Raw genomic sequence first — 26,352 nt, 5'->3', positions numbered from 1 at the left:
GGGATATCTAGAGAGGGCACATGCGATCACAAATACCCCAGACCCCCACCCCCAACAGCCTCCAAATCGCTCCGCAGAGTCCACACATCCGCTCCCGCGCGGCCCAACACTTCCGACCTTCTCGCTGCGCCCAGCTCGCCGATGCGCTGCACCAAAGACCCGTCAATCACGCCCCGCGCTTCGAACCCTTTGTTCTCCACCGCGCGGTACGCTCGCGGGTTCAGACCGGCCGCTTGCTCCAGCAGGGAAGTCAGTTGTGTTTGGATCGAGCCTAGGCGGCGGTATGTTGCTTCGTCTAGGGGGGTGATCAAGCCTACGGCGCCACTGGTAGTCGTAAGTAGGACTTGTGACAAGGCGGTGCTGTCTGCAGTCCTGTCGCTCGAAGCCGTGTCACCATTTGCCAACAATGCTTGTGCTGCGCCTTGGGAGGATAGTGTTGAGGGCAGTAGCGTCATGCCGCTCGCGAAGTGCCCTAGATGCATCGTGCTGCGGTGCAGCAGACGCGCGCCGGACATTGATTTAGGGTTCTCAGGGTCGTATTGTAGGACGTGCAAATCCATGTCTGCGTCGACAATTAGGAGGAAGAGTTGTCCATCGTGCGGCAGGAACTCCGCAGCGACGACTTCCATGCGCGCCCGGCTCTTGCCGAGGACGGAGAGCTTGTACGGCTCCTCCGTGAAACCGCCGAACCAAAGGCCCTTCCATGCGTCCGCAGCGAGGAACATGCCTGTGCGGCCGAGGGTTTTGAGCTGCGTCGTGTAGCACTGGGCATCGAGGAAAGCGACGGGAAGGCAGGAGGCGTCTTCTTTCAGACCGCGAATCATGATTTTCTGCCCCTGCGCTGTGCCGATGAGGCCGCCGTTGAAGGGCGCCACGGCCGTGATGGCGCCGCGAGTCTCCTCTCGCGAATGGAGATGCAATTTGCAGCCACTCTCGGCGCGCTCGGGGTCGGGGACTACATCGAGGAGTTCGTAGATGCTGACGACGCCTTTGGCTGGCATGTCTTCGCCGCGCTGGAGGGCGGTGCCGACGACAATCATGGATTTCTGTTCGTGTGAGTGCTCGGAGATTTCGAGGGGCATTGCCTTAAGAGATGTGACGGTTTCGAGGTAGGGTAGATCGGCGGAACTGATGATGTTGCGAGTGGTTGCTGAGAGGAGGTGGAGAGTATATTGCGGGCCCTGAGGCCGAAGTGTGACATCTAAACATAGCTTGTCAGCGGTGTGCCGCAATATGAAACCACTGGGTAACTTACCATCTTGTTCGTGGTGCTTTCCGTCGTCCTCGGGAAAGTAGAAATCAACATCTCGGCACGTCGCCACAACATACATCTGCTTGTCAGCGTGGTAGGTGATATGTGAGACCTCCCCACTCGGAGTGCCAACCCGCATGCGCCGGACCGCCCAGCCGGTGCTATAGTCAGTTTCGGAGGGCATGCGGCACTCCGTGAAGTCACCACTCGAGTTGATGGTCGCAAATCCGTCACGACAGGCTGCATGGTTGAGCGTAGTTATCGCCCTCACACCTCTGGCCCGGACCCCAAGGGCTTTCGGCTGGCCGTACGGCTCTTTCAGGATGAAGCTAGGTTCACTTCCGGGGATGTAGATTACATTGCGCTCTCCGATGATCATCGTTTGCAGAGGGGCGGGTTTGCCGTCATTTTCCTCTGCCGTGGTTTCGTCGAATTTCGGCATGTACTGAAAGGGGACCTTGCGGAAGCGCAGACTTGTTTCCCAGGGGCCGGAACCGCTTCGCCAGGGCTCATAGAGTGTCAAATCATCCAGTGCACTGCGGAGGACGAGATATGGCTGCCTGCATAAGCCCGTTCCGACATCGGTCACCAGAAGCTCGGTCAGCGTCTCTCGGACACCACCTCTTCGCTGGACGGCGTCTGGGGAGAGCACAGCAGGTAGGTTGGGAAGACCTGAGATCGCAAATGCCACGGAGAGAGTGGAGAGTTTGAGCACCGTCAAGCCACCCGCGCCACTCAGAAGGAAAGCCAGCGTCTCATTGTCGAACAACGGACCGCGGTACAAGGAGCCGCCCAACCACTTGGTATCTTTGAGCACGCCTTCGGCTTCCAGGGGCTCGAAGTCACCGCTGGCATCAGCCTTGAGAACAACGACGGTGCTATCGTCGCGAACAACCAAGATGTAGGGGTGACAGAAGGCGGTGTGCACAATGTTCAATTCTGCATCTGTGGCCTCGTCGAGCATGGGAATGATTTGGCCTAGGGTCCAGTCGGGTGCATCATACATCCTGAGCTCGCTTCGTCGGCAATGTAGGATACGACTGCCGCCATCAAGCACATAGACTGCGAGAGTCTCGTCTTCAGCCTCGAAGTCGGTGTCTGTGCGCTCTCTATACTGAGGTTTGTCCTTTGGCTCATCGGAATGCACAATGTCGTACAGCTTGGTGCCTTCGCTACCATAGACGCATAATAAATTGTCCAGATCATCCACGGATTCGCCGTCTTTGGCCTTGGTCTTTAAGCTCCACACATTTCGTGCGTCTGCGAAGGGCGTAGACCAGAGGACTTCGGGAGTGATCTCTCGACTCATGAAAGCAAGCCGACTTCCTTTGCCTCGCCCAGTTGCCGCCGCGAGTTCGAGCTTATCCTTTGGCATTGACTCGGAGCGACCAAAGCACACATCATTGATCGGGCCTAGGGACGGTAGGGTGTCGAGTAAAGTGAAGGAGTATGCGGAAGCTGCATTCTTCGGTGATGCGTTCAGGATCGGCTCTGATGGTTTCGCCGCAGATGCATAAAGATCATCTTCGTCGGCGTCTTCGTCTTCTTCATCGGCCTGCTCAGATTCGAGCATTTGCGCATGCGAACGTTTCCGGCTCAGCGTTGTGCTGGGCCTGGTCCAGCGGAAAAGCGCGGAGTCGCCATCGTCGCTTCCAACAAACACCCTCCTATCCGGAAGCGCAATCACACAGGACGGTGCTGTCTCAATCAATTCCCCGCCCTGCTCGGCGGATAGACGGGAAATTGTGAAGCCGCCAACGTTCTTGCCAACGATTCGGAAAGTCAGAATCGCCATTGACCCATCGCTCAGCACAATCAGCACATCACCAGTCTTGGGATCCAGCGCCTGGACTTCGCAATCTTCGAGTTTCATATTCAGATCGGACTGATCAGCCATGCCAAAGTTGCTCGCCGTCTTTGCAAATTCATTGACAGCGACCGCATTCGTTCTGCCACTCTGATCCACATGAACAATCTCGTTCGTGCCGAGTAAAAGCGCTCCACCTACTGGCAAAGATAGAGGAACGACTTTCCAGAGATCCGAGGGCAGCTTCGGTACGGAGACCAGGTTGGTGGATGCGCGTTGGTCGAGATCGAGCGTGTAGACGGTATAGGTCAAGATGTCTTTGCGCTCCTCAAGCAAAGCGAACGAAGGCTGAACGGAGGCGGAGAGGATGCCAAAGGTGGGTTCGCGGTATTCGTAGAGGAATGACAAATGGACCGGGTGTGTCAATGATGGATCCAGGGCGGTGAGAGGTAGGACGAATGAAGACTTGTACGGTGTCTGCTTGGCCTCGCCATTAGCACTCTCGTGCAGTGCAGATTGAGTCCTTTTGAGCGGGTTCGCAGGCGGCGCGATGTCGAGCTCCGGATCGTATCCATCCTCACCAGCTTCCCCGAGATCATCCTCGGCCTGTCGAAACGGGAGGATGGCTAGGCTCCTCGCGCCAAACTTCAAGGCGGCGCATCGTGAACTCGGATCCACGGTCAATATGCTGTCGCTCTCACTCAATGGCGGCCCGCAAGGCTGGCTGAGCACGTTGTCGCCTTCGTAGTAATGGATGCTGATGGTGGCGATCCGGTGGTTCTCGTGATCCCATTCGACCAGACTCAGTTTGGCGTCTCGGAATGCGATCAGGATAGCATGCCCGCCGGACTTGGTGCTGATGCCGGAGATGGCCGCGAGAGACGTCACGGTTCCAGCAAGCGGGTACTCTCCAATCAACACCAGTCGGGAGTCGGTTGAGTCCTCGGTGGCTGCGTTTGTGTCTGTTTGCACGCCGTAGACCTGCAACAAGGAGGTCTTGGCAATCACGCAGTTGTCGGCGCGCGGGCCGAGGAAGGGGAGGGAGACGGCGTGCGAGACGACGCTCGGCGCGAGCAGTTCAGTGTAGCACTGCATCAGGCCGGCTTCCTCCTTTGCCTGGCCGCGATTGCCGCTCGTCGAGCACGCTGTTCCGTCCAAAGGTCAAATAACCGGGTGGAGTGGTGGAGTGCAGAGAGTGCGCGAATCCAGCACCAAACAATCCCGAGGGCTGAGAGCTAGCGCTTCGCTCTGATTGGACGATCTTGCTGAGCTAATGTTCGGCCGGTGGGTTTGTCATGCGGATGGTCTTCAGGGTCTTGGTGCCTGCATTGCGGCCGCCAACGTTGCACAACGGCTTGTACGGCTTGTATCTGAGCTGAGGGTGCACGTATTGAATACATCATGCCAGCAAGTCGACTGTCCGTTCCGGTCTTCGACCATCCCCGACCTCCTTCCCTTCTGCATTGCGCTGCTCCGACTGTTCATTGCACGATATGCCTGCCACTGTCGGCCTTCTCTGGGTGAACAAGACACCCACTTCAACGTCGCTGTCACACTCGGACAAGGAGGAGCGGCTTCGTCTGTTCTCCCATGCCCAGCGCAGTAGTCGACCGCGCAAGGGCAAGAAAGCATGCAAAACACCGCTCTGTTGTCAAGTCGCACGAGCTTGCACGTTTTGTTCTCCGCCATGCTCTCACCCTCCCAAAGTACCGCTTGCTCGCCCATCGGATCTCGAGAAAAGACATTCCGTTGACCGTGTGCTACCCATGGATCCTTCTTGGCTCCCCGAGGAGCGGCGCAGCGTCAGCTTCTTCCAGAAAGTGACGAGCCGCAAAATCCTCACCTGGCATCGCGACCGCCGATTTTGGCAGACGATAGTGCCATGCTTAGTCGAGCAGCACCCAGCATTTCGACACCTAGTGACCGCTATCGCCTCCACGCACGAGCTACTGTCCGACAAGGATGCCTCGATCAAGGATGCCTTCGCTCTGACTCAATGCAACAAAGCCACGAGGCTCTTGCTGTCCTCGCAATCCTGGTCGCCAGCGCTGCTCCTGGCGTCATGCATCTTGGTGTCTGCATACAACCTGCTCCGCTGTGATCTCAATCGTGCTCAGCTCAGCATTATGAGCGGTCTCAAGATCAATCCCGCGGGGACAGCGGGTGCCGGCTCGGGGGAACAAGAACATGCCGAGCAGTTCAAAGACATTCTCACACGTCTGTGCACTCAGCATGGGTTCAAGTTGTGGTCTCCGGACGTCAATTTCCAATTTGAAAGGACAAAGGCTGCCGGTCCTCTTATAATCGAACCCGTTTGGCCCAGCGGCCCCTTCTCCGCCCTCGAACAGGTCGCCGCGGCGCATCGCACCATCACGTTCGAAGCCGTGGCCAATATCTTGCGCAATGTCGCTCGAGGCGCTTATGTGGATCCCGATTGTGCCTTGGCCAGGGAAATCACACGGCAGATGATGCTGTTCTCGTTGCACTACAACGACTTCCGTGATCGAGTGCCCGCCGACGATACAGAGACGATACTGGGGCTAAAGCAGATCCGATTCGGCTTCTACCACACATACCTGCTATGGCACACCAAACTTATCAGTCCGACTGAGCTCACATTCGATTCCTACCCAAACATCTGTCGAGAAATGCTGGCTCTGGCAGAAGAAGTCGTCGCAGCCCGCCACGATGGGCAATCTCCAGTCTACCTTGACGGGATTGTGAACGGTGCACTGTTCGGCCTGGGCCGCAGCGCGTTCAGTTCCGATATCCAACCCCGAGTCGTGGCTCTCCTTAAAAGCCAGGCGCCCTACGAGTTCGGATCCATAAACTGGGTCCGCGGGACCGTAGTAGAATTAATCACAGAGACGGGTAATCGACGCACAGACATCGACTGCGCCGGTCCGGACCCTATGCCACGACAGCACTTCGTTTTGGCAGGCTTGTCCTGCGGAGACGACAAGATCATCCGAGTGGAGTACACTCTCCCCGGCTTAGACGCCACAACTCACGCTTGCGAGTTCCCAGTGGACTGGACGCCGTGCTTGGGGCACGATGTCACCGCCAGTCAAATTGACGAGCATTTGCAAGGCATCGTGTCGGCGTACCGGATGTACGGCAAGCCGCATCCGTCACGTTGCGTGGATGGCTGCGTGCGCGAGATGCTATTCGAAGGAGAGACGGTGCCGGTCCATTGGGAAAGAGCCAGCCCAGCACTACCGGAGGAGGAAGAGGAGGAGCCGTGACTGCTCATAGGAAACAGCATCAATGAATATCTGCATGAATTGATTGGTGTTATCTGCACTGTGGAGAGACGGACCTTTCATGTGGGACAAGGTCAACGGGAAAGTCCAAGCCTCGATGGGTGATGTGCGCCTACTGCTCAGACTACTCTTCTGATAACCTCCACTCATTACCATTTGCTACGAAATTCTTCTTCCTTACGCTTGATCAGAGCCCAACCACCTCTTTCCTCAGCACTCACTTGCGATTCATCTGCACTGTGCGGACTTCGTGGGGAGCATCATACCGATCGACGACGGCGAATTTCGGCGCAGCGACGGCGATATGGAGGCTTCGCCAGCCGCCAATGGTAAAGCTCAAGGCAGCCAAAAACGACGTCAAGAAAGTGAAGATGACTTTAATGGCGAAGGAGCCGGTGACAGGGCTGAGCGACGCGTCGTTGTGGTCGAAGGTGTACACCACGACATACACCATCTTGACCCCGATGAAGACTGCGGCGATCTGTGTCCAGTAGATGTAGTCCGAGAGGCCTCTGACGAGCTGTCCTTCGAGCTGGCGACACCGGCGCAACAGGTATATGGCGTAGTTGAGCAGCAGACCCCACAGGACGACCAAGATCACGGCGCCGGCGGATCGAAGGCTGTCATCGGTGTGGAGTTGAGAGGTGGACGACGCAGAATACAGCTCGACCGTGCCGATGATAACGAGGATCACGCCGACGACACACGTGCCGTGGATCTGGAACTGCGCGAACCACATCCAGCGGTTCGCCTTCTTGAAGCTCGTGCGCGACGACGCCGTAGCCATGACCACGTAGATGTGGATTTCGTGCAGGAAGCCGGCTAGGCCGAGGAGCAGGGGCGACAGACCGACGGAGCTGACGATTGTTGCTGCGAGGGAGGGCTTCGCGTTTGGATTGGTGCCGCTGGCCAGCTGGATGATGTCGGCGACGACGCGCAGGGTGCACAGGATATTGAGGTACAGGTAGCCGAGGATGGCCTTCTTTCCGTGACGGAATCCGACGTAGAGAGAGAAGGGGATGAGCACGGCATAGCAGATGAGCTCGACGACGGCGAGGATGGAAGAGTTGGAGAAGGCCATGATGAGTGTGCTTCTTGGAAAGGTTGAATTGATTACAAGACGACGAAGGATGCAAGAATGAAGGAGACAGACGCGTGTAATATATGCCCTTGTCCTCGCGCTGCCAGCCTTGCGTCTCAATGAGGCAGTCAGCAGTCTGGCATGATATGGTAAGACACGAAGTCGATCTTTCCCTTTGTGGTAGTCGTCCAAAGGCACAGCCCCTTAGCCGATGTGCCACGAGCTTCTCGTAGTCTCGCGAGCAATACCTAGCCAGTGCATCCCACGCATATCAGCGAGCTGAGCGATCGCCGTACTAGCACGCCAACACGACACGCTCCATTTAGATTGAAAGGCAACGTGGCGGACGTGGCGCTATCCTTTTCCGGTATTGGTGGAAGCAGAATGCGTGCATTAATTACATAAGACTGCATCGACGACCTCCTTCGGCCGCTAGAAGCGAAAGCTATGCACCCGGCGCGCGGCCGGGCTGTCAGTTGTCCCCCGGGTCGAGTCGGCCAGCAGTGCTGATTTCACATTATCGCGTGTACTATGGATTGGAAAGTCTCGAGACGGCTGAGGCTCACGAGCACGAGCCGATGTTTCCGTCATTCACGCTGCTGCTGAAGTCCAACAAGACACGATTTGCAGGGCTTGGACCAGACAATACTCGTGAATTTGAGAAGTATGCGCGGCATTTGGTCGTCCATCTCGCTCGAGGAGCATCGCGAGGAGTGGATGTAACGACGTCGACGGCCGAATAAGGCTGTGGACCCCTGCTAAGCGGAGCCTACCAATCAGAGGCATGCCGACGATCTTTACCAGAAAGCGTAGTCTTCGTGACGGCGGAGAGTTCAGCTCGTGCTCCACTGCAAACCATCAAAATACTGATAGGCGCGGTTCCGTTGTGCCGCTGTCAGCTTTACCTTAGGCAGCAGTGTAGACGAGGTAAGCATCGAGTAGTTGTTACTGACGCTCATGCTGATGCTACGACTTGCGGCTTTCTTGTGGCGCCTTATCGTCTACTGACCGGGGTCATTCGCTTTACTTCATCTCATAGCTCCCTCTCAACAACCACTGCCCGTCATGCCGCTGAGAGTCATAGTCGTAGGAGGCGGCATAGGTGGCTTCTCAACCGCCATTGCGCTACGACGAGCACAACATCAAGTCGTAGTGCTCGAAAAGCGAGCAGAGACAACCGCAGCGGGCTATGCATTGGAGATTCCCGCCAACGCTTCTCGCATCCTCCAGCATTTTGGCCTGGATTTGAGCACCCTCAATGGCTGCCGTCAAACCGGTCTTGACATCTTCAAGGCCGATGTCGATCCTCTCAAGCTGCTCCGGACCGAGGAGAGACCGGCGGACCCTACCTCGCCGAACGTCTCCGCGCATCGCCAAGACTACACCTTCGCATTGAAGGACTTGGCTACGCGCAAGGAGGGTGCGGGACCGCCTGCTGAAGTGCGACACAACTGCAATGTTACTTCGTACGACCCCAGCAATGGCTCCGTCACGCTGGCATCAGGTGACGTGCTAGAGGCAGACCTCGTCGTAGCGGCAGACGGCGTCCGCTCCAAAGCCCATGAATGCATAGTGGGCCACGAGTGTCCCGCTCAGCTTACTGGATTAAGCAACATTCGCTTTGTGCTTCCCACCGACCTTCTTCTGGCCCAGCCGAGCTTCAAAGACCTCATTCAGAGGGGCGTCGAGGGCAGAGCGTGTCTTTATGTCGACACCGAGAACAACGTCATCATTCATTACCCTTGCCGAAGTGGTCGCTTGCAAAACTTTGGTGTCTATCACCGAGGAATACGGGGGAGCAGCAATGCGTTCGCCGGACGAACCTACCAGGATATTGCGCGTGAGCGTGTCCGTAATATGAATGCCAGGATCCAATCACTCGTCGGGCTCGCTGGAGAAAAAGACATGTATCTGTGGGAGATTATGGATCGCGAGCCACTGCCAAGATTCTGTAAGTCGTCGCCCGGAACGCTCGTTAATGCAGCGTTTGCTAAACATCATGACACGTGACCCAGATAAGGAGAGACTCGTTGTTCTCGGCGATGCGTGTCACCCCATGGGCACGACGATGGGCCAGGGAGCCGCGCAAACGGTCGAGGATGCCGCAGTCTTGGGTATTGTGCTAGAGCAAGTTGATACTCGCAACGACTTGGACAGCCGATTGCAGGTGTGGGAAGAGCTACGCAGACCGAGGGCGAGCGCGATACAGATGATGTCGCGTACAACTCCGGAGCGAGAGGGCTGGATCCATGCAGAGGAGGCTCGGAAGACGGCCAGCCTCTTCTTTCCCCCAGGTGGCTTGCCGGGTGAGTGGAACTCTCCACATTCTACACGATTGTTTAAAACTGATGGCTCGGCAGAGACGCGAGGGGAGATGGCTGCTTATGCCCATCGCTTCGATGCGGTAGCTGAGGCTCGGAGCCGGCTTGCGAGTAAAGCATAGTAGAGGCTCAAGGCGATGGGCTGGGTGTGCAGATCTGGCACAACATTGGTAATCCCATCATTCTGGACTGGGGTGCATCTTCTTCGTGTGAGAGTCGTTACTGTTGTAGAGGGATACATTTAGACACGGACGAGGCTGCCTCGCTGCGCCGAGCCTCGTGGCTTCCTGCCGAACCGGGAACGCTCCAGCCACTCGCCCCACGTCATTCCTGCCTGAGCTCGGACGCGGAACTCAAAGCTCCTCTTCATCCAGGCTTCCAACTTTCAAGACTCATGCGTTTTCTGCACTTCATCCTCGACGTTATATCGGATGACGCGGTGTTGATGATAGCACACGACCAGTGATTTGCGCATCTCCTCCCTTCCACCCCTCGCAACGAATTTCATCCCCAACACAGCTGGCCGAAACATCCACCCTCCATCCCCACCAGCCATCATGGCTCTAATCGAAACCTCCCTCATCTGGGTCACCTACGCGATCTGCCTCGCCATCCTCTCCTTCGTCGCCGGCATCTTCGTCTTCGTCTACCAGAAGCCCTCCGAGCGCTCCGCGGGCGTGACGATAGTATGCTTCATCAGCATCCTCGCCCTGCTCGCAACAGTCCTGCTGATGCCCGTGGACATTGCCCTCGTCTCCTCCACCACGAGCCGGAAGCTGGGCGCGAAGAAAGATTGGGCCACGCCGGATGCGGTGAATGCCATCCTCTACCAGCTGAAGATTGTCTACTACACCCTGTACAGCCTGGATGCCGTGCTGTGTCTGCTGGTTGTTCCCTTTACCTACTTTTGGTATGAAGAGTACGATGAGGTGGCATCCGAGGAAGGCACGCAGAGCTTTGGGAGTCGACTGTGGGGTGCTTTCAAGTATACTATTGCCTTCATCCTGCTGTGTGTCATCCTCTTCTTGGTGGGCTTCTTCGTGCCGGTTGCCAAGAAGGCAAGAGATGGAAACAAGGATTTGGACTACTTCAAGGACTTGCTGACTGAGAACCGTAAGTCTCCCTCTTCACCAATCTCTCGTTGTCCCACAAGACTGACATGATTACTAGATGGCGAACGAGCTCTGACATTCTCCGTTGGCGTCCTCATCCTGCTCGGAACCCTTCTGTACTGCGTGTATACTGCACCCGGCTTGGCCCTGCTTCCAGCGACACTCATCAAATCCGCACCAAGAGTCTCCGCCCCACAATTGGCCGCATCCACCTCCAGTCAGCTGGCTCAGAACCGCGAACGCCAACAACAGCTCGAAGGTCGCAATGAAGGCCGCGATGGCGGACTCGACGCCCGTGACAGACGCGAGCTGGAGGCTTTGGTGCGTGAAGAACGTACACTTGTACGCCGCGAGCGTCTGGCCGCAGAAAACGCTGGCGAAGGCCACAATTTCCTCATCCGTGCCTGGGTTAAGACTCAAGCGATCTTCCGACCGCTCAAACTCATCGGAGGCCTTCTACTGCTCGTCGTCGTTCTCGTCATCTTCGCCAGCATGCTCATCACATGCATTGATAAAGTCAAAAACTCCGTCTGCAAGACCAACTGCGGCTATCTCCTCGGCGAAACACAAATCTTCAACCCCATCAACTGGCTCATGACAGTCACCAGCAAAGTCTTCCCCGTCGACTACATCATCTTCCTCCTCATCACGCTGCTCTTCTTCTCCGCCAGCGTGGTGGGGATGGCCACGATCGGCATCCGCTTCTTGTGGGTGACGCTATTCAAGATCCGCACCGGCCAGACCACGCCCAACGCACTGCTCATGGCCACGGTGCTCCTCATCCTCATGGTCTTCGCCCTCAACTACTCCCTCGCCATGATCGTCGCGCCGCAATACGCCACATTTGGTCCGCAGACATACTGCGATCGCCCATCGCATCATCCCGACCAGCAGCCCGACTGCACCAACCACAAAAACGCCATCAAGCCCTGTTCCGAGCGATCCGACAACCCCGTCGCGAACATGGTGTGCACGCCGAGTGTCGTCTCGACATTTATCAATCGCATCACGGTCAATTTCCCGTTCTTGGGAGTAGTGGATTTCTATGCACAATTCGCGTTCTTGGGCATCTTCATGATTGTCTTTATCGTGATGCTCTTCAGGGTGCCGAAGCTGGATGAAGAGCAGATGGATGACGATCTGAGGGAGGCGGAGGAGGAAGGGCTGCTGGCTAGCACGGGCAGACGGTTCGGGGCTACTTGGCAGGACATCACGGGGCAGGCTAAGGGGGTCAGGAGAGCGGGTTATGGCGCTGTTGACGGCGAGAGTGCGCAGAGGCGCGACGACTAGTCATGGTCGAGACGTACGGTATCAGGGCGGCGCGATGGTGGGTTCAAGGTGTTGTGGCGGTTACAAATTGTCATGAAGTATGAATGCACGCAAAAAAAGACATCATCACGATTCTGCATGTTTGCGAGAGGCAAATTTGAAGCGGGTTTCTTTTTGATTTGAAACTACCTGCCCGTGCCGTTCATGCGTCCGTCGGTATAATGCATCTCCTGCGCTTGACTCCTCTTCATAGTCTTCCTCTATGCCACGAGCGTGCTGGCAGTCGCGCTCTCGTACTTCCACGTCGGCGGCAGCACACCCACAGTCTTGTAGTATCGCGACAGGCGGTGAATGCGGGACTCGATGAGAATGAGGCGGAACTTGGAGTCCTTGTCCTTGCGGTTGCGCTCGAGATGCTTTCGCACGGAGACGGCCTGAAAATTCTCGTTAGTTCTCCACGCCTGAAACATCAAAAAGATGGATTGTATGCGATACGCACCTTCTTGATGAGCATGTAGAGGTCCTCGGGGATTTCGGGTGCGAGGCCTGTAGGGGAAAATCTCTCTGTCAGTCTATGTTGACCAAGCAGAGGCATATGTTTGCACTTTGGAGGTGCAATTGTATTGTATGACTCTTGCAAGCGAAACCACGTATGTGATTTGCTTCGTTGTTCTGCCTTCTTCACACGGGTAGAAGCGTACCGTTGCCCTTGAGGATCCGGAGGATTTTGTTACCTGCACAGCAGATTTTCGTCAGCATCGCTACTCTCCAATTTTCAGTCTCCTGCCACTCTGGATAGAACATACCAGTGACAACCTTCACCTGCGCGATTCCATGGCTATCTCGGAGGACAACACCAATCTGCGACGGGGTGGCGCCCTTCTTCGCGAGCTTGCAAATCTGATCGACCACGGCGTCGGGGGTGGTCTTGAGCCAGGCCGGAGCGGCGCGAGAGTAGGGGATGGCGGAGGAGGAAATACCCTTGCCGTTGCTGTGTAGGCGACCCATGATGGCGGTTGTGGTGAGTAGTGGGCGAGTATTGCTGACGGGCGAGAACTTTTGGTGGTGATGCTGGGAAAATTGAAAGTCGTGTGGCCCTGCGCCAAGACTGATGCGCAGGCCGTCCGAGCATGGTTTAGGGCGAAACTCTAATTTTGGTATTTCTTTCTAGTGAGCGACGCGAACTGCTGTTTGAAGTTTGCAACATGCATTAACATCTCTGGTGAGTTTGCATCTTCTTTTCTTACGCTGTTCTAACATGATGATTTTCCTACTTATTTTATTATTCTGGTACCTCTTATGTCAGAGACTTCGGTCTCGATGATCTAAATGGACTTCTGATCCGGCTTCTTTGCCTTATTGCTTGCTATCAGTCCGGGTTTGAACAGTGACTGACTTGGCACAGACAACAGATCGTGACTCGACTCCCACGGCTGAGATTAAGAATGTACGCATGCGATTCGATGGAGATGATATCTGCAGTCCCTATAACTTGAAGTATCCAGGCTGAAGCTTCTGGAAGACCTGAGCCGGGTCATACTTCCTACTGATATCTCGCAGCTTCTTCAGATTTTCTTCGCCATAGCTCGCAAACACTTCTTGCTCGCCATCTGCGTAGTTTTGGTACAGATAGCGATGGTACAAGCCCAGCTTCCGGGCTCTCTGCGTCGTTCGATCCCGGATGCGCTTTGCGGCTCCTAGGACTGCAGCATCGTCCTCAGCCCGTGTCCATTTCACAGGGAAGTTGAGCAGCAGCAAGGGCCCTTCGCCATCTTCTATTCCTAAGCAATTCCCGCCGTTTCTCGAGAAGCGAGATATAACGTCTTTGGTGATGAGCTGCAGAACGAGGACGGGCACTACGCCTTCGCGGTGCTTGATGGTTTCGGCCTCCTCGATGAAGATGTCCACGCATGCACGTAGCATCTCTTTGCTCACTACAAATGTGGCTGTCGAGTACGACCATCTCATGTTGGTCGGATTCAACGCACTTATCTCACGAGCCAGGTCCGCAACGTCAGTGGACCTGAGCGTGGAGCGAACGGTAGGGATCTTTGTGAAGTTCCCTAATGCTTCCGGATATTCAACAGCCCGTGCATATGCAAGCACAGATCCCGCTCTCAGCCGGTCGATATCGTCCGTAAAGTCGAGGAAGATGTAAGCATGAGCATCCAAATCCTGCGGAGCGTTGAAAGCGAACTTCTCAAACGCATCGATGACCTCTTCGGTATGCTGCACATCGCTGTACGTGACGCCACCCCACATCGGCCCCTGGGGGAAGGTTTCCAAGTCGAATCGAGTGACGATTCCGAAGTTTTTACCGCCGCCGCGGAGGGCCCAGTACAGGTCGGGATACGAGTCTCGATTGACTTGAAGAATCCGTGCATCGGGTGTTACCAGCTCGTAATTCCGCACCCCATCCAACGCCCATCCATACTTGGGCGAAAAGAATGAGATGCCGCCTCCCAGCGTGAAACCGCCTACGCCCACTTCCGCAACCCTGCCGCCAAGGACCGAGAGGTTTCGCGGCGTGAGGTAGTCGTAGACATCGATCCATCGATTCCCAGGTCCGACGCGGGTGACTGTTGGCTGCTCTGCGTCTTCCAAAGAGAGCTCGTTGAGGAGTTGCAGATCGATTGTGAGGCCCGCTTCGATGCTGGATGCCCCTGCGAATGCGCCGTGCCCGCCGCTCTTGACTGCGAAGCGGCACTTCGTTTTGCTGACCAGTGAAACGATGCTTGCTACCTCCTCCGCGGTCGTTGGCTGGACGAAACATTGTGGTGTTACTTCTGCTTGTCGACTCGACCAGTATTCTTCCTTGGCGTAGGCTGTTGTTCGTGCGCTGTCTGTTGTTACTGGGAGCAGTCGTTGGAGAAGATGGCACTGTTGGCGAGAATCAGCGCCGCTCACGATGGCAGTAGGGCGTCCCGCACCGCTTTTATGCATCCATCATTTGCTTGTTCTGTCGAGTTATCATCATGTAGGCCGAGATTCAGTATTTCTTGATCCCAATCGAATCGCAGCACTGCCTGCTCTGCGTGAAGTTGCCTTGCAAGTAGCAGCAGCAGCAGCAACGACAGCGCCGGCAATCTGGCTAATCCCTTGACTGGAAACATGTTACATCACTCTTTTATATCTCCAGGCCATTGTCTTTAGCATCAAGTCGAGTAGACAAGCTGCAGATTATATCGACAGCAGGATTCCCGAGGTCGGTCACTCGAAGCACAGCTCAAGCACGCCATCGGCTTCACATTCAATCGAATTTTATGTACATTGGAGGAATCGTCCAATAACCTCGCTATACAAGAACATCGCAATGCTCCATCTCTAATGCCTTCACTCCACCGTAATCATCTTCCCAGGATTCATCAAACACAACGGATCCAACGCAAACTTAATCCTGCGCATCGCATCCACCGACTCCTCCCCCAACTCATAAGCCAGCTGATGCCGGTACCCAAGGCCCAGCCCATGCTCCCCGGACACCGTCCCATCCAAATCAGCAGCAAGTCGCTGAACCTCCGACATAATCCGCATGGCCGCCTCCTTCTCGCCTGCACCGTAAAGTACGCTCGTGTGGATGTTTCCATCGCCCACGTGGCCGAGCACGTTACCCAGCACGCCTGCTTCGGCGATGAGCTCCTGGCTGCGCTTTACGATTTCGGGTAGTTGTGAAATCGGTACGCAGGGGTCGGAGCTGATGAAGACGTCGCTTGGGTCCTTTTTGAGTGCGATGGTGGACCACAGCGCCGTTTTTCGCGCGTGCCAGATCTCGTCGCCTTCCTCTGCGGTCTGCGCAAGTCGGAAGAGCGTGGTGCCGCACGCTTTGGCGAACCCTTCTACTGTGTTTGCCGTTTCGGCCACGAATTCGGGCGATGGACCGGCGAGTTTGAGGAAGAGGGTGGGTTTCTCGTCCCATGAGGCGGTGCAGTAGCCGCCTTCGTTCACGCCGTGCATGGTCAATTCATCCAGCAGCTCCATGGCTTCCAGCTGATGACCGCTTTGCAGGACTTTGACGGCCATTTTGACGGCGTCTCCGACAGTGGGGAACTGAGCGACGGCTATTCGTAAGTTCTGCGGTGCTCTCGTGATCTTGATGTGTGCTTCGGTAATGAAGCCTAACGTGCCTTCGGAGCCGGTGAAGAGTCTTGTGAGGTCGAAACCTGCGGAGCTCTTTCGCGGCCGGCCCCGGGTTTTGATGATGGTGCCGTCGGCGAGCACGACTTCCAAACCTAGAACCCAGTCTTTCATTGTGCCGTAGCGGTAAGCGTTCGTTCCGGAGCAACCTTGGCTTATCATGCCGCCGATTTGGGCGCCTGGGCCGGGATCAACAGGGAAGAAGAGTCCTTCTGCTTCTAAGATCTGATTCAGCTCCATATAGCCGACGGCAGGCTGGACCGTAACATCCATATCATCCTTTCGAATCTCCACAATTTTGTTCATGTGCCGGTTGAAATCAACGCAAACCTCCTTGTGTTGCGCAGCCAGCGTGCCCTCCAGACTCGTGCCGCCAGAAAAGGCGATCATGGGGATACGTCGCGAATGGCAAATCTTTGCAATATTGCTTACGTCCTCGGTGTGGCGAGGAAATACAATCACGGACGGAATATCCAATTCTCCATTCGGCGCCGGCGACCAGCTTGTACTCGAGCGCGAGACGAGCTCACCATGTCGAACGTCGACATTCTCCTCTCCGAGCAGAGCAACGAAGTCATTGTACGCACCGTGCAGGTTAGGTCCTGACAAGTCGTAGATGATAGGCCCGACATCCATAAGAGGGAGAGTAGATGCGCTGGAGCCGCCGCGCTTGCCGACGCTCGAGTCGGAAGATGCGCTGTCGCCACGCTCCAGCATGTTTGGCGTGAAGTTGCTGGCAGGTTCCTCCGCGAGCGTCGTCCTCTTTATTCGCCGCTCCAAAGCTAGTAGCGCCATCACTCCGCCCCATGCGCCCATGCCGATCAACGCCCCCGACCATGAGAACGTAAGCATCTTGTTGGTGCTCGCGGTTGAGGCAGAACGTCTGCTGGAAGGCAATAGACGAGCCCGTATGAATATCCTCGGCGGACATGGTCTTTTTGATATGTACGAAAAGCCGCTTGATCTCGAGAGCATACTGAGACGCGCCATTGTGCAAGGGAGAGCCGGGTCGTTTTTTGCATTCCTCAAAGCGGGTCGTGCAGCATTGTTGGTCTATTAATCCCTCATTGTTGATAACACATAGAATGCGATCCAATCCCAGTTAATGGCCGCCGTGTCGCGAAAGATGGGATGATGGACCCGAGTTTAAGATGATTGTATAATGGAGTTGCCCGAGGTTGGAGATTGTCGAAGTCCGGCAGGCACGTGCCGTTCAATTTGCTGGCACGTGCATCCACGTCGACATCCATGAACTAATGATGCGAGCAGGAATGCAGAAGTCTGCGATGGATGGAATGGATTGAGCCGATGCATGTTTCCGAATACCGTAACAACCAAATGACCGCAATTATCGTACACCGTCTGCTCCATCTACCCACTCCCCGCCCCAGCAAGGCGGAACAGCGTAACAGTCCCGGAATCCGCCATCGTACTCTGGATAATCTCCTCAATAACGCCACTCACATCCTCATCAAAATCGGTATCCGCATCCAGTACCTTGACATGAATGTTGTCATCAAACAGCACCACGCCCAACTTAATCGAGATCTCCTCCGGCCTGCGGAACCAGTAACTGCTGCCGCCGGCGACATTTCCATGCAGCGTGCTCTTCGCCTTGTGATACCCCGAAGTCAGTACTTCGAAAATGTCAAATTCGCCGCACCCGGAAGTCCAGCATGAGCAGTCTGCCGAGCCGTACTGTAGTGTGCGTGGGATGAGAGCGTTCAGCATCCAGAGGGCGGGCATGTTGATGGGATCGTAGATGTCTGCGCTCGTGCCGCCCTCGTTGGGCATTTGGAAGGAGAAGAAAAAGGCTTTTGCGGGCCCGTTGAAGCCGTGGTATGCTACGGTGCCCGGGCGATAGTAGCCGCAGTCGGTATCTTGCGCGCCGCATTGCGAGTCCGTCATGATGACCACCTCGGCGCTGGAGGGGAGAGTGGTGGATGCGAGAGTTTGCGGACTGCTGGCGCCTGTGGTGCCGTCTTCGCTGGAATAGGAGAGGGAGTTGCCGTAGACGTAGTCGAAGACGCCAGAGCCGGTGCCACCGTAGTGGTTGAGGAAGACGAGACCTTGGGAAGTCTGAGTGGCTGCGTCGTAATAGGCTTGTCGGGTCCAATTCTGGGGCGATGAGCCGGTGGAAGGGGTTGAGGAGGTGAGTGGGGCTGGGTTGTTTGTGCCAGCGGTGGTGGACGTGGATGTCGAAGCTGAAGCTGATCCGCCGGAGGATGCAGTGGGAGCAGCACCTCCGTTATACTCGTTGATCCAGCTCACCACTTCGCCATCGATGGTTGCGGTCACCCAGTCCCCGACTCCCCGAGCACGAACGCCACGTGCGTGGTGGTGCGCATGGCGATGTATGTGGTCGCTTCTCTTCGCTTTTCGCGCAACTGGGCCACCGGGCGAGTAGGCAGCGAACTCAAGGAGTTGAAAAGGGCCGCGCATATGCAGAGAGACCTGGTTAAGCGTCAGTAATCGTACAATCTTGTATGCTGGGGGCATCTCGTGCTTCGACATACCTCTTGGTCAAGCGGGGACAAGGATCCAGAGTAGTTGGATGGACTGCTCGAGCACGATCCACTGGATGGCATGTCTGTCACGCGGTTATAGGACCCAGTACCGCCGACACCGGTGTACGTGATGGCATCGACTTTGGAGCAGTAGTAGTTGCCTTCGAACAGCGTGGGAGATGAACAGCCTTGCGAATCCTGCGCGGAGGCGATGGTTGCGAGCAGCGCTGCTGCGGCGAAAAGATGATGGAACGCCATGGATGCTGAGTAAGAGACCTCACAGAGGCGTCTATGTATGGATTGATGTTTGTGTGTTGATGTAGTTGTTGTGCGTGTTGACAAAGTTGTCGTTTGGTGGAGAGGAAGCGGGATGTTTATTCAGAGAAGGCTATTGTCGGGCGTGAATACAGACTCTTCCCCGACAACGACCACCGTGAATGGGAAGATTTTAAAAGATTGACTGAGGTGAGTGAGGTGTGTAGTGAATGAAGGAACGCGTCGGAAAAGGGAAAAGGGACGGGCGGGAGTGGAATGCGACGGGAGATGCAAAGAAAACGCGACGTCGTTTGTTGGGCGCTTCACGCCGGCATGCGGGGCGTGCAAACGGCGGGGGATAGGTTGTGGGTGCATGCAAGGCACACCCGACTCGTGTCGCCTTGCGCGCCCAATCGCTCTCGGCCATTTGCCTGTAAGACATGCTTCATTACCGACTTGTCTGTAAGAACACGTGAGATTGGAATAAATCAGGCGAATGTTGCCGCTAGACTTCACCTCCTACACGGGTGGCAGCGCTGAGATCGCTGGCTTCTCTCCAGAGGCCTGATGTCCAGTCTGCTGGCCAGAAGCATGTGAGCAAGAGGAACCACGAGCAACAGCAGCAGAGAGCGGACCTTGCGACGGGAGTCAATCATTGCTACTGGAGGTCTTGTCTCCGGATGGCTGCGTGCGGCGGAGCGCACAACGCAGTGCCCTTCTCGTCGGCGAGTCAATGACAGGCTCGGCGAGAGTGTCCAATTTAACAGGATGCAAGCCTCCTCGGTCGCACACCGCATGGTCTTGTGCTCACGACGTCGCACACGGGTCTGCCCGTTTGGGTGGGCAGTGCCGTGGTGTGCCAAGGAGATGAACCTCGAACGCCGGCCTCGGCTTCGTGGAGTCCATGAGCTGGTGGCGTGGCGCGGGAGGCTGTGCATTCCAAGGAGGCGGAGAAGCGGAGGGCTTGGTGTCCGGGGCGGCGATGCGGAGATGGCGACTGGATGATGGTCGTGGTTGAGGTCGTGGTGGTGAGGTGCAACTTCGCGTCTGACGCCAGCGGCTGTCAATTGGTTTGGCGCCGACCGGCGCTAGCCTATGCGCCTCTTGTTCCGCGGCCGCCTCCCGCTCGACTACATAGACAATTGACATGGTTGATACCAGACACCTCACCGTTCCACAGGGCGAAAAGGATAAATGAGCCAAAGGCGGAGGAAGTGGTCAAACATCCTCCCCCGTCTTTAGTTGCTCACCGCAGTGCGCCCCGTGGGGATGCCCACAGCTGGGCGCCGAGTCACTCACCCGCCATGCTCCACCGCATGCCCTTCGCGCGGGCTGTATACCGTTCGTCCAGGAAGAGACAGTGCAGCTTCTGGAAACCTTTGGCCGAAGGTAGGTGCCGGCCAGGCAGTCCGCGCAATCATCCCGCGCGTGGTCCCGCAGAGATCGACGTGTTTGGCAGCACTCCGCGTCGCCCTGCCCTGGCGCCGAGAAGTGCGGTCTGGGCCATGAACAGCACACCAGACGTCAATTGCCGCTGTTACAAAATTCCATTGCCAACATCATGCCCAGCCGTGCCATTGTGTGCCATTGCTCGGACAGCGTCTAGATAGCGCAACAACTCATGGATCCTGATGCCAGGACGTTGAACACCAAGGTAGCCAAGCAAGCCACGAGGTCGGTTTACAAATGTCGTTTCATCCTGAGGCGTCGTGATAAAGATGGACCCTCGCCCCTCTTCTTCTCGTCTGTGTCTCATCCTCGTACTTCATCGTCATCCTACGGTTGCTTCCTTCTCCCCTCTCGTACGCCTCAGTCATGGCCATCAATAACTCCTCCCCGGATCTTTCCGACTCCGAGCGCAGCGAGCTGCCAGAGAAGGACCACCGCACCGGCCACCTCGAGTACGTGCGCGAGGTAGAGCCCGTCGCCTCTTACTCGCCGACCGCAACAAAGCGCCTGCTCCGCAAAATCGACCTGCGCCTCATCCCCTTCCTCGCCCTGCTCTACCTCCTCAGCTTCCTCGACCGCACCAACATCGGCAATGCGCGCCTTGCGGGCCTCGAGGAATCTCTCGGCATGTCTGGACTTCAGTACAACCACGCCCTTGCCATCTTCTTCCCCTTCTACGTCATTGTCGAGGTGCCGTCGAACATGATGATGAAGCGTACTCGTCCCGCTCTCTGGATCCCGTTCATCATGGTCTTTTGGGGTATCACCACGACGCTCATGGGGTTGGTGGATAGCTATGCCGGGTTAATGGTCGCTCGTGCCGCGCTTGGTATCGCAGAGGGTGGTCTCTTCCCGTAAGTGGTGTACTCTTCAATTACCACGGCTCGAGTCAACTGCTAATGCCTTTACGTAGTGGTGTGGCATTCTACATCACACTCTGGTACCGCCGACACGAATGCGGCTTTCGCATGGCCCTCTTCTTCTCCGCCGCCACGGCTGCTGGTGCATTCGGCGGACTATTGGCACGAGGCATCAGCGAGATGGATGGTGTCGCTGGCAGAGATGGATGGGCATGGATCTTCATCCTCGAGGGTCTGGCCACTCTGGTCGTCGGTAAGGATCCCACACTAAGCTATCCGGCTGTGACAGTTTGACTGATCCCATCACTACAGCCATCGTTGCATTTTTCGTAATGTACGACTATCCCTCGACCGCCAAATTCTTGACCGCAGACGAGAAGGTAGAGGTCACCCAGCGCCTCAAGCTCGATCGCAGCTCGCTCGCCGACGAGTACGACCTGAAGTATCTGAGACAAGCTTTCGGCGACTGGAAGATTTGGGTTCACATGTTCATCACCATCGGCAACTACACGCCAGTCTACTCGGTCGCGCTGTTCATGCCGACCATCGTGGCAGGCAAGTCATCCCTTCTAGCCCTCCGGCAACATTCCTTCTAACAAGACCACAGGTCTGGGCTACAGCAACGAAACCGCGCAACTCATGACCGTGCCCCCCTACGTCGTCGCCTGCGCCTTCTGCATCACCGGCGGCTACCTAGCCGACAAGTTCAAAAGCCGCGGCATCTTCATGATCGGCTTCTTCTGCATCGCGCTCGTGGGCTTCGTCATGCTCATCGCCAGCACCAACCACGGCGTGCAGTACGCCGGCGTCTTCTTCGTCGCCGCGGGCATCTACTCCAACGTCCCGCAGGGCGTGTCGTGGAACGGCAACAACATCGGCGGCTCGACGAAGCGCGGCGCTGGCGTTGCTATGCACGTTTCCTTTGGAAATCTCGGCGGTATCATTGCCGCGTACATCTACCGTCCTGCTGACTCGCCGAGGTATTTGTCCGGTCATGGTACGTTGATTGGACTTATCACTATGAGCACGTGTTTGAGCATTTTCATGACGCTGTATCTGCGGCGGGAGAATGAACGGCGCGATGCGGTGAAGCCGGTGGAGGCGTATACTGAGGCGGAGCGGGTGGCGGAGAGGGAGCGTGGGGATTACGCGAGTTTCTTCCGCTACACCGTGTAGACTAGACCTCACAATAAGTGAGTGCGGCAACGCAGCATCGGCCCGCAGATATACAGATCATCAGAAGGGTTGAAAAGTATCGATGGTAGTCTCCGTGGTCGCCCAACACCGAAGCTACGAAAAGAACAGAAACCCCGTCCATACACATCGCCAACTGAATACGTCAGACTTAATTCTCCTGCCACTGGCAGCATTCAGAGTTCCCTAAGCGCCGGAAGCAGGACGAAGTCCGAAACTCCAGTCCAGATGAAGGGAAGTGATCTGTTCGGGATAGCTGCATGGAGTTGGGTACCATGCTACCTTACTTTTACCGAGCAAAAGAGCGCGGGGAAGACGGAAGAAACATGCATTGGCAAGAGCGAGGTCAGCCGTGAAACAGTGTCAAGCTGCGGTGATGACTTATCCGACCATGATTGGCTGCACCACACGGAATACCCGCTTCGCCCCGCGGGCGCCCTGACAACCGAACTTTATTTACTTCCTAATGAGGCCATCCTTACCTGCACTAACATTCACAGCGACATCACGTTCATTCATGTCATGATTGTTTGATGCAAAGCGATCATGTCTTCGATACATGCGGATCCGCCGCCGCCAATAGTCACCGAGCCCAGCGGTATCAACTATGCGACCGGCGCGGCATTGGGCAAAGGCGGCTTCGCCATATGCCACCGAGCGGAACGATACGATGGCAGCAAACCGTCGGGTCACATTGTTGCGCTCAAGATCGTCAAGACGAAGATGGAGCCGGCGAAATTGGCGCAGAAGGTGAAGTGTCTTGAGCATGGAGAGAGACTGCAAATACTGACATACACCGCAGTTTGTCAGCGAGCTCCAAATCCACTCGAAACTCTCGCATTCCAACATCGTCACCTTCTACCGCGCCTTCTCCTTTCAGACAAGCACCTACGTCGTGCTCGAGCTGTGTCCCAATGGGTCTCTGGCGGATATGCTTAAGAAGAGGAGATACCTGACCCTTCCGGAGATTCGTCGATACGTGATCCAGATCTGCGGCGCCGTCAAGTATCTTCACCATCGACACATTGTACATCGAGATTTGAAGACAGGCAACTTGTTTCTGGACAGCAACATGAATGTCAAAGTGGGCGACTTTGGACTCGCTGCGCTGCTGGTGACGGAGAAGGAGATGGAGGCGAAGAGGCGCACGACTATGTGTGGTACGCCGAACTACCTCGCTCCCGAAATCTTGGAGAAGGGCAAGGGGCACAACGAGAAGGTGGATCTGTGGGCGATAGGAGTCATTGCATACACGCTGGCTGTCGGCAAAGCGCCGTTCCACTCGAGCACGAAGGAGGAAATCTACAAGAAGCTGAAGTCGGGAGCATTCACCTGGCCGGAGCTGAGCGCTACAACTAATCAGAGCTCGGATCTACGAAACCTCGTGTCGAGCTTGCTGGTGCCGGAAGAGCAAAGACCCGTTCCAGACCAAATCGTCAGCCAGCCGTTCTTCAAGATCGCTTTCGTCCCATCGAGTATACCGCCAGCCGCAAAAGAAAAGGTTCCGAAATGGCCAGAGGTTGCGATCCCGACTGCCGAAGCTATGAGGAGAGGGTACAGCGATACTTGGTACGCGATATGCAAGGAATCCGGCGTGGGCGAGTTTCAAGAGGGCAAGACTTTCAAGTTGAATGGTGGGAGGCGGGTGAGGAGCATCGTGTACGATATGGCTCAGGAAGCGCTTGCTGGCCGGCAACCCACCATGCCCATTCCGAAAGACGTGGTGTACACGTCTACCGTTTCGGAGTGGAATACGTCTGCGGTATCAATGTCTTCGGATCGCCCGGAAGGAGAAGTCAAGCCGCTCAGTCGGCCCCCAAGTCGCCAACTACAGGATGTACCGCAAAATGCAGTCGCAGATACCGCGCCTGCCAGCGTGCAAGAACAAGCGGCCAAAGATGCTGAGCTAATGCCTCCTCCACCTCCGCCTCCAGCTGCTCGCAAGGTCACCGCGATCCGCAAGCCCGCTCGAACAGTAAGCGGTGAAGAAGCGGCGCCCCCAGCTCGACAACTGCAGGAGATCTCGCACAATACTGTGGCGAGTACGAGGCCGGTCGTTGCTGATGAGCAGGTGGCGAGAGATGCTGAGACTATGCCTCCACCTCCGCAGCCGGCTGTACGCAAAGTCACTGCGGTCCGTCGCGCCGCTCGAACAATCAGCGAGGAGGCAGTAAAAGCTTCACTTCCTTTGAGAGTCACCGCAGACGAGCCCACTCCCGCCTCAACCGTGCCAAGAGTCCGACAAAGGGCAGCTACAGCTTCATCTGTGAGGTTGAGAGAGCCTAACAATTCCTCTTCGTCGAATCAACAAATGGCGCCTACTCAGCAACCGACTGCCATCATTCAGGAAAAGTCGGAAAGACCAGCACCAGTGAAAAGAAGCGCAGACGCCAGTTTGGCTCGAAGGCCGAGATCGATGAAAGCAAGAGAACGGCCACGATCGCCTGAGAAGCCTGGGCCATTCGCAACGCTTGACGAGCTCCGAGATGCTTTGCCGCTGAAGCAAACGACAAGAAGGAAAGTCGAGCCCGAAGTGATTGAGATCCATTCAGATCCGGAGCCAGAGGAAAAGCCGGCAGGCGCGATATTATCTCTCCCACCACCGCCTCAAATGACCAAACCGCTCCCCGTCCCTCGAAAGGCCAGCGAAGACAGAAATCGCATCGCCGGCACTGACCCAAAAGCCGTCCTCGACCGGCTCAGCCAATTCAGAGACAACCTCGAAGCCGCATTGTCCAATACATACCGCTCCCGCACTTCACCCGAAGACGCGCAAAAACTCCCCTTCATCACGCGCTGGGTCGACTACAGCCGCAAACACGGCATGGGCTACGTCCTGGCCGATGGCACCGTAGGTTGCGTGCTCAACTCCCGAGGCAACCGCAAAGCACCGCTCACGCACATCTTCGTGCGCAAAGGCACCACCTGGCTCCCCCGCGTCGGGCAGAATTTCGAACACCTTGACACCGTTCCGCTGGAGGTGCTCGAGGACTGCGGCGATGCTGGCATCAAGAGGAAAGTGTACAAGGGGCTGGGAAGCGTGAAGGAGGGCCCGTTGAAGCTGGAAGCGGATAGGAGGAGAATATTGGGCGTGCTGTGGGCGAAATTTGGACGGTATATGTGCCAGGAAATGGATGGGGAGGAGAATACGCAGACGCAGATGAGTGGCGGGCATTTCATTCGCTTTTACCAGCGGATTGGGAATGTAGGCATTTGGGGGTTTGCGGATGGTGCTTTGCAGGTGAGCTCTCCCGGCCCTTTCTCCTCCCTGCGATTTGCATGCTCACGGATTTGCAGCTCCATTTCCCCGACCACACTAAACTCGTCGTCTCCGCTACTGGCACCCATATCTCCGCCACCTGCATCTCGCCCGAAGCCGCCGCGTACCTCGCCTCCCACGCCGATCTACTCCCGCACCACGTCAGCAGCCGCGAAGTCTTCGCCGACAGCATCGTCTCCTTGCTCCACGAGGGCGGTCGTGTGCGCGCTAGAATCGTAAAGGCGAACGCGCTTGCGGAGAAGCTGACGTTTGTGCTGGACTTTGTGAAGCAGTGGATTGCGAATGGGGGGTTGGGACGATTGGATGGGGATGTGGATTGTGCGCGGAGTGCGAGTGAGAAGTTTTCTTGGAGGGGGTTGGAGGCTGGGATTCCGAATAAGAAGGCTGTTGATCGGATTACTGTTGGGAGGCATGGGGGAGATGCGGTGGTGAGGGAGGAGTAGTTGTGGGAAGCCAGTTTCGTATTTCGTAGGCCTTGACAGCCATTCTGTTGGAAATGAAGACACGCCTCTGCACGGAGTAGTGTGTTGTTGAAACTAGATCAAAGGATCGGGATCCGTCTGGGACG

At 56.2% G+C, this 26,352-nt stretch overlaps 11 protein-coding genes across 11 annotated transcripts; 5 read left to right on the top strand and 6 right to left on the bottom strand.

The window, feature by feature from the left end:
* Positions 1-26: 26 nt before the first annotated feature.
* On the bottom strand, positions 27-4,154 carry BDY17DRAFT_251295 (CPSF A subunit region-domain-containing protein; the record flags this gene model as incomplete). Its single annotated transcript, XM_033731157.1, has 2 exons — positions 27-1,201; positions 1,256-4,154. 2 exons carry the CDS (start codon positions 4,152-4,154, stop codon positions 27-29), a joined length of 4,074 nt encoding a protein of 1,357 aa, XP_033589035.1.
* A 240-nt stretch (positions 4,155-4,394) lies between these two features.
* Positions 4,395-6,422, top strand: BDY17DRAFT_160439 (uncharacterized protein). Its single transcript, XM_033729710.1, has one exon. The coding sequence runs from the start codon at positions 4,553-4,555 to the stop codon at positions 6,302-6,304; it is 1,752 nt and encodes a 583-aa protein (XP_033589034.1). The 5' UTR covers positions 4,395-4,552; the 3' UTR covers positions 6,305-6,422.
* A 117-nt stretch (positions 6,423-6,539) lies between these two features.
* On the bottom strand, positions 6,540-7,403 carry BDY17DRAFT_324743 (uncharacterized protein; the record flags this gene model as incomplete). Its single annotated transcript, XM_033737255.1, has 1 exon — positions 6,540-7,403. One exon carries the CDS (start codon positions 7,401-7,403, stop codon positions 6,540-6,542), a length of 864 nt encoding a protein of 287 aa, XP_033589033.1.
* Positions 7,404-8,286: 883 nt separating this feature from the next.
* Positions 8,287-10,123, top strand: BDY17DRAFT_298563 (uncharacterized protein). The gene is made up of 3 exons (XM_033733763.1): positions 8,287-9,354; positions 9,419-9,709; positions 9,764-10,123. Exons 1-3 carry the CDS (start codon positions 8,469-8,471, stop codon positions 9,844-9,846), a joined length of 1,260 nt encoding a protein of 419 aa, XP_033589032.1. The 5' UTR covers positions 8,287-8,468; the 3' UTR covers positions 9,847-10,123.
* Positions 10,091-12,226, top strand: BDY17DRAFT_160416 (uncharacterized protein). Its single transcript, XM_033729709.1, has 2 exons — positions 10,091-10,837; positions 10,895-12,226. The coding sequence occupies exons 1-2, from the start codon at positions 10,282-10,284 to the stop codon at positions 12,124-12,126; spliced, it is 1,788 nt and encodes a 595-aa protein (XP_033589031.1). The 5' UTR covers positions 10,091-10,281; the 3' UTR covers positions 12,127-12,226.
* A 139-nt stretch (positions 12,227-12,365) lies between these two features.
* Positions 12,366-13,113, bottom strand: BDY17DRAFT_252092 (ribosomal S13/S15 N-terminal domain-containing protein; the record flags this gene model as incomplete). The annotated part of the gene is made up of 4 exons (XM_033731222.1): positions 12,366-12,539; positions 12,605-12,651; positions 12,807-12,839; positions 12,912-13,113. 4 exons carry the CDS (start codon positions 13,111-13,113, stop codon positions 12,366-12,368), a joined length of 456 nt encoding a protein of 151 aa, XP_033589030.1.
* Positions 13,114-13,318: 205 nt separating this feature from the next.
* Positions 13,319-15,275, bottom strand: BDY17DRAFT_298558 (FAD binding domain protein). The gene is made up of 2 exons (XM_033733762.1): positions 15,036-15,275; positions 13,319-14,985 (listed from the first exon to the last, which is right to left on the bottom strand). The coding sequence occupies exons 1-2, from the start codon at positions 15,216-15,218 to the stop codon at positions 13,591-13,593; spliced, it is 1,578 nt and encodes a 525-aa protein (XP_033589029.1). The 5' UTR covers positions 15,219-15,275; the 3' UTR covers positions 13,319-13,590.
* A 51-nt stretch (positions 15,276-15,326) lies between these two features.
* Positions 15,327-17,396, bottom strand: BDY17DRAFT_298557 (D-lactate dehydrogenase). Its single transcript, XM_033733761.1, has one exon. It carries the CDS (start codon positions 17,227-17,229, stop codon positions 15,439-15,441), a length of 1,791 nt encoding a protein of 596 aa, XP_033589028.1. The 5' UTR covers positions 17,230-17,396; the 3' UTR covers positions 15,327-15,438.
* A 214-nt stretch (positions 17,397-17,610) lies between these two features.
* On the bottom strand, positions 17,611-19,004 carry BDY17DRAFT_324738 (putative TOS1-like glycosyl hydrolase-domain-containing protein; the record flags this gene model as incomplete). The annotated part of the gene is made up of 2 exons (XM_033737254.1): positions 17,611-18,693; positions 18,756-19,004. The coding sequence occupies 2 exons, from the start codon at positions 19,002-19,004 to the stop codon at positions 17,611-17,613; spliced, it is 1,332 nt and encodes a 443-aa protein (XP_033589027.1).
* A 1,710-nt stretch (positions 19,005-20,714) lies between these two features.
* Positions 20,715-22,588, top strand: BDY17DRAFT_160323 (high-affinity nicotinic acid transporter). The gene is made up of 4 exons (XM_033729708.1): positions 20,715-21,304; positions 21,364-21,563; positions 21,623-21,865; positions 21,918-22,588. Exons 1-4 carry the CDS (start codon positions 20,817-20,819, stop codon positions 22,484-22,486), a joined length of 1,500 nt encoding a protein of 499 aa, XP_033589026.1. The 5' UTR covers positions 20,715-20,816; the 3' UTR covers positions 22,487-22,588.
* Positions 22,589-23,050: 462 nt separating this feature from the next.
* BDY17DRAFT_324736 (uncharacterized protein) lies at positions 23,051-26,227 on the top strand (the record flags this gene model as incomplete). The annotated part of the gene is made up of 3 exons (XM_033737253.1): positions 23,051-23,254; positions 23,307-25,745; positions 25,802-26,227. The coding sequence occupies 3 exons, from the start codon at positions 23,051-23,053 to the stop codon at positions 26,225-26,227; spliced, it is 3,069 nt and encodes a 1,022-aa protein (XP_033589025.1).
* Positions 26,228-26,352: the final 125 nt, after the last annotated feature.

Source organism: Neohortaea acidophila, assembly GCF_010093505.1.
Source record: "Neohortaea acidophila strain CBS 113389 unplaced genomic scaffold BDY17scaffold_6, whole genome shotgun sequence".
Lineage (NCBI taxonomy): Eukaryota > Fungi > Ascomycota > Dothideomycetes > Mycosphaerellales > Teratosphaeriaceae > Neohortaea > Neohortaea acidophila.
Note: the sequence above shows the minus strand (reverse complement) of the source record. Positions and strands in the feature narration are given on the sequence as shown.

What these genes read in the sequence shown, in the direction of transcription:
- BDY17DRAFT_298557 (XM_033733761.1), bottom strand. Translation starts at nt 17,229, where the DNA reads ATGGCGCGTCTCAGTATGCTCTCGAGATCAAGCGGCTTTTCGTACATA.
- BDY17DRAFT_298558 (XM_033733762.1), bottom strand. Translation starts at nt 15,218, where the DNA reads ATGTTTCCAGTCAAGGGATTAGCCAGATTGCCGGCGCTGTCGTTGCTG. An exon ending in ATGATGGATGCATAAAAGCG is followed by an intron (nt 14,986 to 15,035) that starts GTGCGGGACGCC and finishes TCTCGCCAACAG; the next exon opens with TGCCATCTTCTCCAACGACT.
- BDY17DRAFT_160416 (XM_033729709.1), top strand. Translation starts at nt 10,282, where the DNA reads ATGGCTCTAATCGAAACCTCCCTCATCTGGGTCACCTACGCGATCTGC. An exon ending in GGACTTGCTGACTGAGAACC is followed by an intron (nt 10,838 to 10,894) that starts GTAAGTCTCCCT and finishes CATGATTACTAG; the next exon opens with ATGGCGAACGAGCTCTGACA.
- BDY17DRAFT_160323 (XM_033729708.1), top strand. Translation starts at nt 20,817, where the DNA reads ATGGCCATCAATAACTCCTCCCCGGATCTTTCCGACTCCGAGCGCAGC. An exon ending in GCAGAGGGTGGTCTCTTCCC is followed by an intron (nt 21,305 to 21,363) that starts GTAAGTGGTGTA and finishes GCCTTTACGTAG; the next exon opens with TGGTGTGGCATTCTACATCA. An exon ending in CATGCCGACCATCGTGGCAG is followed by an intron (nt 21,866 to 21,917) that starts GCAAGTCATCCC and finishes ACAAGACCACAG; the next exon opens with GTCTGGGCTACAGCAACGAA.
- BDY17DRAFT_160439 (XM_033729710.1), top strand. Translation starts at nt 4,553, where the DNA reads ATGCCTGCCACTGTCGGCCTTCTCTGGGTGAACAAGACACCCACTTCA.
- BDY17DRAFT_298563 (XM_033733763.1), top strand. Translation starts at nt 8,469, where the DNA reads ATGCCGCTGAGAGTCATAGTCGTAGGAGGCGGCATAGGTGGCTTCTCA. An exon ending in CGAGCCACTGCCAAGATTCT is followed by an intron (nt 9,355 to 9,418) that starts GTAAGTCGTCGC and finishes CACGTGACCCAG; the next exon opens with ATAAGGAGAGACTCGTTGTT. An exon ending in TCCCCCAGGTGGCTTGCCGG is followed by an intron (nt 9,710 to 9,763) that starts GTGAGTGGAACT and finishes ATGGCTCGGCAG; the next exon opens with AGACGCGAGGGGAGATGGCT.